Raw genomic sequence first — 8,681 nt, 5'->3', positions numbered from 1 at the left:
TTATTTTAAAATAAAATTTATAATTTTAAAGCTTATAATTTTATTTTAAAATAAGTTATTTATTTATTATTATTTTTTAATTAAATTTTTCTACTTTAGAATTAGTGTCATATAAAGAAGTTGTTACTGAACTGGATGCTGATACTCTAGAGAAAGGATGTTTCCTTGGATTACACGAGTTGGATGTTTTTAGTCCCGGATCTTTTGCTCAATTAGTCACCCTATTTTTAAAGGTAATTTGAAATTTAATGTTTATTTTGAGATATTGCTAATAATGGTTATAAGTTGTTTAAAAACAAAATATAAAAATATATTTATTGTATTGCAAGATGATGAAGGCTTTGATAAACTAATAAAAATATTTTTTATAGTTTTAGGATGTTAAAAATAAAATTTTTAAAGACAATTAAATTGAAAAATTTATAAATGAGTACTTTTTATGAACTCTCTAAAACACGAAATCATTCAAAATCAACTTAAGGGCAATGTATCTCCAAGTAAAATAACAAAGCAATGTGCATTGAATAGAACTTTTAAAAACATAAGTTATAAGTTATACAATTAAATATAAATTTTCAAAATACAGTGGTACCTCAGTATACGTCTGCTTTAGATTACGTCCAATTCGGAATACATCCTGTTTGGACGAAACAAATTTTGCTCGGTATACGACTTTTGTCCGGTATACGACATAATTCAATTATACGTGCCATCAGTGAACAAGTAGCACTATCGATGCTACCAGACTAGACGTTCGTGGTGCAACGATTTATAACTTTGTTAAATTTCTTCTGATTTTAATTCGTAAGTAAAATTTTATTATTTTTATTAATCACGAATTGCAAAAAGGCAAATGAAAAGCGACAGAAAACTAAAAAAATGACTAGAATTACAATGGAACTGATAAAAGAGATTGTTGAGAAATACAAAGGTGGCACGCGTGTTCGAGATTTTAACTGTTGCCTACCGTATTCCGAGAACAATGATATGGACAATTGCGAAAAATAAAGACATTATTAAATCTGCTAACATTGTGAAAAAGGTTAAATCAATTTATAAACAGAGATCGAAGACATTAGATCATGTCGAGAAATTGCTTTTGCTTTAGATAACTGAAAAACAGTGCTGGAGACAGCGTATCGGAAGAAATTATTTGCGAGAAAGCTAAAAAGATACACGTTGATCTCACGAAAAATCAAGCAGGAACTAGTCAGGAAAGCGAGGTGTTTAAAGCCAGCCATTTTTTTTACACAAGAACGGATTAATCATTTTTTCATTACTTCTTATGGGAAAGGTTGGTTTGGTATACGTCCAATTCGGTATAAGTCCAAACATCGGGAACGGATTAAGGTCGTATACCGAGGTTCCACTGTATTTGTAAGTCATTTAGTATAATAGCTTTTTAAAAGCTATTTTTTTCAGTGTTCATTATTTCATTCTTTTTACTTGAGAATGGCAATTTGGTCTTATTGAAAAGATTTGTTGATAAATTTTTTCAATTCAATTAATAATTTTTAAAAGAAATATTAAAACTTATAAAATTTAATAACTAACAGTTTTGTTATTACAGGTGGAAGAAGAAAAGTATCAAAAAGGAATTCAGTGGATTCATGAATTGTTATATAAAACCAAATTTACTGTAGATCGTATACAAGTTCTTGTGAAAAAAATGTTAAAAAAAATTGCCAAGTGTAAACGTCAAGGAGATTCTATATTGCATTGTCTTGAAAATAATGTCACATTTAAGGAAAACAGTAATCAGTCATGCTGTAGTTTATTAAAGCAAAACATTTTTTTTAAAAAAATCCAGAAACTTTTAGAATCGAGTCCAAATGAAGTAAGTTGTTTTTAAAACTTAATTTTATAATTATTTATTTGAACAATATATTATCAAAAAGTTTTTTGATTGATTCTGAATGAAATTCTCATACTCAACTACAATAGATTCTCAAATTACATGTTTTAAATATATAATTTTAATACACACACACACACACACACACATTTTTTCTGAGGTGTGATTATTTAAAATTATGCACACAGCATAGTCACGCTCTTTGACTGTTAACGGTCATTTTTATATATCAGATTGTTTGGCAATAATGACTATTTGAAAATTCATTGTGCTAAACAAGTTGAATAATAAGTAAATTCTTTCACTATTCTCTATGTATTGGCTTCTGAGAAGATCCATATAGCAGCTGATGAGTTGGCGCGCACAAATTTTTGTCATATATTTAAAAGTTACAAATTGTAACTTTTAAGCATACTTAATTTACATTTAGTCCAACAGTTGTATGTTTAGGTTTAATGATAATTTGTTTTCTTTTTTGGTATTTTGGTAATGTAGCATTTATCAGTGGTGTCATGTACTTGTTGTTTAGATTATTCAATCATTAATCAATTCAGTTGCTAACAGTCCTATAAAGAATATATTTGTTAAGAATAATATTTTTAAATGACTAAATAAATTTACTAAAACATAAAAAAATTTAATGATTAAAATAATTTTCAGGTTATCAATGATTTAGAGGAACTAAGAAGAAAGTTGATACAACCTGAAAACATTCTAGTGCATATGACTGCTAATTTAAATACTCTTGGACAAAATTCACTTTCTTATTGGAAGAATTTAATGGAAAAGCCATCACAAAAATCATTTTTAAGGTAATTGTCAAGTAATTGGTTTTTAAATTATTTATTGCAAAATATTTTATATAAAGTTATTCATGTGAGAAATATATCAGGGACACCACAAATATCACAGCAATTTTTTTTTGTTAATTGTATTCTGTAAAAAAAAATGGAAAACCTAAATAAGAAAGATTTATTAAGTATTAAATTAGAAAAACTAATGTCTATGGGATATGGAAGATGGTTGATTGACCACTTTGTCCCTAACAGCAAAAAATTTTCTTGACATTGTCTGCAGTTTTGGCAGTCATTATCTTGCAGAATATTGATATCATAGTTCAATAGTCAAGGAATTTTTCTGTTATAGCGTGACAAAGATGGTACTGTAGAATGATTTGTAGTAGTTTGCACTGATGAGTCAACTGTGTGGAATGAAACTACACTGAGTAATGCCTTGGAGGTCATATATCCCATAGAATCGATCATTTTAGCATATATATATATATATATATATATATTTGTCATTGGATATTTAAATAAACCTAATTTTTTTTTTTATATATAACTAAGACAAATTGAATGTTATATGATTTTATGCAGAACACTTATTTCTTTAATTAGTAAGCATTCAAATTAATTTTTATCTAAATATGTGTTTATGTGAGAAGCTGGGAGTAGATAGTCGACTCTTAACCCCTTTTAATAGCGATGGTCTGGTGATGACCGCTCACGTTGTCACTGGATGGCTAGGAGGGCAAAAAGTCGAGTGGGGAGGTGCAATGAGTACATCGATAGGGTGTCTTAATGCATCAAAATAAGTCCATGTGGGATCAAGTTAACAACGAAATAACAATTTAATGAGTTAACTAAAAGCATACAATAAACAGATACACCAAAAAGCAGACAGGCATAAGTAACATCTATCTATCTAAATCTACATTTGGTCCCAAGTGATAACAGGGGACTACCTAGATAAGTTCGTGCTGACTGAGAGAGAGTACATAATTATACCTTAGCTGAATGTCTCTGATGAGCCGATGTCTTCAGGTCAAATCAAAGTAAATTCGTTATCCAGTGCGAGTCTTCTGGTTTCATTTATTATAGGGCAAGATGGGAGTAGTTATGTCCATTGTTTCCTAACTTGCCACCTTCATATGGCTGGACAAGCCATAAGTTATGTCGGCCTTTAAAGATGTCTGCCCCAATCGTCAGATGTGTTCTCATTACATCTGTCTTTAGTGTGGGAATCTGATTATGTGGCCATTTGTTTGGTAGTGATGACACGATTGTTTGTCAGTGATTGTTTATAGATTTCCTTCCTAGACTAAGTTGATCATAAACTTTCTCATATTTGACGTTTGACCATTATAACATATTTTTGTTAATTTTGTGGGTTGATGTGAAGGGAAAAGGACTGGTTGACAGTTACATTAATATTTAATATTTTCCTGTTCTTACTTTGTGAGAACTGAATGGAAAAAGGGGAAAGTCTCTAATGCTTCTTCTTTTGTTACAAATTTATATAAAAACAACCTTTGGATATTTATATTTAGAACAAAATGGTTTTTGATCAGTAATATTTTCTGTTTTCATGTATATTTTTAATATTATGTTGTTCTATTGTCTTTCTTTCCATTTTCATTCAAATCCATTAGGCTCATCTCTACTATTGACACTGATTCAGCAAGAACAATTTACTCTGTCTATTCTCCTGATATTTTTCTTAAAAACTTTCTAACTCAATTTCTCAAAATCTACAGGAGGGGAGACATAACAAGATAATTTTTTGGCCAATAATATATTAAAATTAAATTAACATAAATTAAACATACATTTGTATTTAGTTTATAATTTTTAATATCATACAACATCTCTTTAAAGGCATAAGATATTGAACAATACCGAATATTTACTTCCTCTGCCGACTTCGGTTTCTCGGAGCTGTATTACAGGTGTTGGATCTGTGGATTCGTCATACATGATTCAAGCAACAAGATGTATAGTTTCTTCTAAACATCCCGATTATCCAGCATTAATAATTCTGTTAAGCTATCTCAATCAATCAGAGGTAATGTACAAAATGAAGTGTTTAGAAATTAAGCAAAATTTAATTTTAAAATAAACAAATTAAATATTTAGGGTCCACTTTGGTGTATAATAAGAGGCATGGGACTTTCTTATCATTTTCATATTAGTCTGCAGGAAAATAGTGGATTGCTAACCTTTGTTTTGTATCAGTGCACTGCTATGGTTGCTGCATGTAAAGAAACGAAAAAATATATTGTAAGTTATTATTATTATTTTATTTATTCTTGATTGAAAGGTATTTAAAAGTATTTTAATGAATTTTAGGATGATCTTTTAAGTGGAAAAGAACAGTGGGATCAATCATTATTGGAATCTAGTCGCAGTTGTTTGGTATACGAAATTATCGAGGAAAGTGAGGCCTCTATACCACATATTTCATTTCAGTCTTTAGTTTCTTACTATAAAGATGTAGATTTAGATTTTATACGGTAATATATTTAATATTTATTAAATTAAGCACTAATTTACTTATATTTCTTTCATTTGTAATGCGTTAAATTACAAAAAACAGATAAACTGTATTTATTTTAGGAAAACCTTATTGAATCAGATATTTAAGGTAAATATAGAAGATTTACAATCTGTTGGAACCAAATATTTGCTACCTTTATTTGATCCAACCACATCTTCCTGTGGAATTTGTTGTCATACTTCAAAAGTCGAAGAACTTGTCTCTGGATTTAAAGAGTAAAATTTCTTTTTATTTTAAATGTGTGAAATATTAATAGAATTATTTTATAACATAAGTGTTTAATTTCAGTTTGGGTCGTAACCTGAACATAATAAGCAATTTAGACAATTGTATGTTTTCTCAAATAGAAGATGAAAGTTTGCTGAAGGAATGTTGACATTATTAAATTTAAAATGATTGTATGTACAAAGTACATGATGAAAATCACTGAAATAAAGTAAGTCTATAAAGCAGAATTGAAATTTTTTTTCAAGTTTATTTAATTATTGATTTAAAACTTACTCTCACTTTATTGATTTAAAACTTATTTTTCATATTTCATTACTCTTTATAAATTAAGTTTTACGTATAGATATTCTTATTATGTTGTTTACAAATATATCTAATATCTTTGTCATATTAAAAGTTTATCAGTAATATTTGTTTGTTTTTGTGTTTTATATATACATAATCTTTTTATTTTTCTGTATATATATAAATGAGAATGTTTGTTTGTTTGCTATATACTCCTAGGCTATTTGACCAATTGCTCTGAAACTGAGCACTTACATTAACATACTTCTAACTTGGATAATGTCATACATACCATCCAAAAATATTGATTCAATTTCTATATATTAATTAATTTCTTCCTACATTTGACTTACTGCCTGTAACACCATCAGTTGGCAAAAAAATAAAAATGTTAGTAAACCAAATATAATTCGTACAAAAAAGGATATAATATTATATTCACCTAATTACTGTGACAATAATATTTTGCGAAATACCGTATGTTTTTAAATTCAACACTTGCATCACTTGTGAGTTCTCTGTTGAGTCTCTCCGTTGAACGATCTGACATCATGTGTTGTAGAATAAAGAAACGTTTCCGTTGAAAGGGAACTTTTTATGATGGCCAACTTAATTAAGAAGACAACGATTGTGACTGTTTTGCTAAATAATTAAAGTAACTCATTTAACCATTATTCGAATAAATCCTTTTATTCAAACGAACCCTTCTCTGTATCATTTTCTTCTATACTGGGTTTTTCTTTAATAATTTGAATTTCTTGAATATTTATATCATTAGGAAGACTTAAAGAGAGCTAAATATCGGTTGTAATCAATTTTGTGGAGGTAGTTTGTTTCTGAAAAAAAGCTTAATATTTCAATATTGACCAAATTATCCAACATAATCATGCAATCACGTTTTATCATATATAGATCATTCATTAATCTATCCGCTATTATAGCATCCACAGCAAGAGCAAATTAATAGTTTCTATAAGCAAAATTACTTGTTTCATGAATGCCAACATGTTAGTTTCTTGAATACTCAATGGTAAAACATCGCTGACGTCATTAGTCTCAACGGAGAACTGAATGGTCCATTTAGAAACATTGTTTTCTCACAGTTGAGTCAATCATTGAATATAGAAATGTATGGATAGATGCACTATATTATTACTGCAATGGATAGCACATAAAACTGACGTGTGTCCAGTTGAAAGTGTGAAAACTATATAAGTATTGGATTTTCCTCCCAGGCAATGCCAGGTGCAACAAGCTAGTATGTAATAAATATAAACTTTCTGCTCTATTGACACTGAAAGGAGCCGGTTATCATCAGGGTTTGTTTAAGTATACATTTGGGTGAAGAGAAAATGGATTTGACACATCTGAGTCAAACCATTCAAGAAAATCTCTGAGCATCCCATCCCAACTTGAATTACCATCCTTCAATTCAGTGCTGGCATCTTTATTACCTCAGCTATTTGACTTACTGTTCCACTGTAATTAGTGAAACGACCACTTCTCTATACATAATAATTACACGCAATAATTATAAAAACAATGTTATAACAATTATAAGCTATTGTTTATTATTCTGTCATAAAAAAATACTTAGGAATTTAGCTAATTTTACATAATATTTATAAATATTTAAAAATTATTTTATAATTATCTTAGACTTATGAATGAATTTTATTGTTTACAGAATGAATGGAGATGGAAGAGGAGAACTTCAATTGCTACTTGGGAAATTTAGATCATTATTTTAATGCTTGTAACTAATATTGTTTATATATAGCTTTGCATTTTGTACCAGTTAAAGCTTTTGTAATGGCTGTGAAATGTTTTACTTCAAAAATTGTTTTAATAATTTATTATTTTAAAAGTATTCTACAGTGTTACTAAATTATATGTAATTTATTTCAAAGCTCTTCAAAATATCATGTTTCAGCAAAAATTTAAAAATAGAAGACTGAAAAATTTGGGAAATAAAAAAGAAAATACGACTTGAATGTTACACATTTAAAAAAAAACAAGTTGAATATTTGATACAAAATCAAATCCAATTAAAATTAATTATTATTTTTTTAATGCAGCAAATATTTTAATAGTTCAATTTATTATCTAAAAATTTTGACATCTTTCATTTGGTTAGTAGTCATAATAAAAGTTGATTTGATTGTTGGTATTTATAAAAGAAATCTTAATTTAATAACAGTAGAATTCTATACTTATAAATGCCTAAAATTTACTGCATTAAATTTGAGCTAATTCAATAATTAACATAAATTAAAACCAAATGTAACATGATAAATTTCGTAATTTTTGACATAAGAACTGTCACATTGATCCAACTGAAAAATCATACAATTAGGAACATTTAATTTAGATACAACAAAAATTTTTTTTGTATCACTTCTATGCAGAAATCTTTCATTATACTATTATAATATAATAAACTCTACAGATTTCTGCATTGGGTGACAGATCAAAACTGTACCCAAGTAGACTACACCACCAAACACTGGTATTTAATTATGGGTTTGCTTCTCTTCAACGGTTGACCGAATGAAGTTTTCCGGGTTTTGTTTGTAACACCTAAATAAGGGCAAAATTTTTTTTTTTAAATTATTTTCTGCATCCTTTGAATAGTGTACACAAATCTGGTGTCAATTGATTTATTGGTTGGAGCTACATTTCTCTGAATACGACAACTTTAATTACAATCATTGGATACATTTAACAGTAGAACATTCCAAATAGAATTTGCATACTTTAAAAATTTGAATTACATTTTAATCATACAGTATAACTAATGAGAGAAAAAGAATAGATACAAATATCAAAATACTGTACAATTAATTATACAATACATAACTACTAACCCTAATACAATAAAATAAAGTTTTCAACCCAAGAGTGGTATAAACTTGCACAACAATGGACACACTGTGGGGTGTTGTAAAATGTCTTCCATGCCAAGAAGATACAG

At 28.2% G+C, this 8,681-nt stretch overlaps 1 protein-coding gene across 1 annotated transcript in view; it reads left to right on the top strand.

Annotated features, from left to right (window-relative positions):
• LOC111613835 (uncharacterized protein C3H1.02c-like) overlaps window positions 1-7,705 on the top strand; it is a 53,270-nt gene extending 45,565 nt beyond the window's left edge. Inside the window, exons 13-21 of the mRNA XM_023355188.1 lie at window positions 100-233; window positions 1,571-1,837; window positions 2,516-2,667; window positions 4,516-4,702; window positions 4,774-4,917; window positions 4,987-5,150; window positions 5,254-5,409; window positions 5,483-5,630; window positions 7,395-7,705. Coding sequence (XP_023210956.1) covers window positions 100-233; window positions 1,571-1,837; window positions 2,516-2,667; window positions 4,516-4,702; window positions 4,774-4,917; window positions 4,987-5,150; window positions 5,254-5,409; window positions 5,483-5,570 — 1,292 coding nt within the window. The 3' untranslated portion in view covers window positions 5,571-5,630; window positions 7,395-7,705. The remainder of the gene's footprint in view (window positions 1-99; window positions 234-1,570; window positions 1,838-2,515; window positions 2,668-4,515; window positions 4,703-4,773; window positions 4,918-4,986; window positions 5,151-5,253; window positions 5,410-5,482; window positions 5,631-7,394) is intronic.
• The last annotated feature ends 976 nt before the right edge of the window (window positions 7,706-8,681 follow it).

Source organism: Centruroides sculpturatus, unplaced genomic scaffold (assembly GCF_000671375.1).
Source record: "Centruroides sculpturatus isolate CEXI.00-Female unplaced genomic scaffold, Cexi_2.0 scaffold1888, whole genome shotgun sequence".
In the NCBI taxonomy this organism is placed as follows: domain Eukaryota; kingdom Metazoa; phylum Arthropoda; class Arachnida; order Scorpiones; family Buthidae; genus Centruroides; species Centruroides sculpturatus.
Note: the sequence above shows the minus strand (reverse complement) of the source record. Positions and strands in the feature narration are given on the sequence as shown.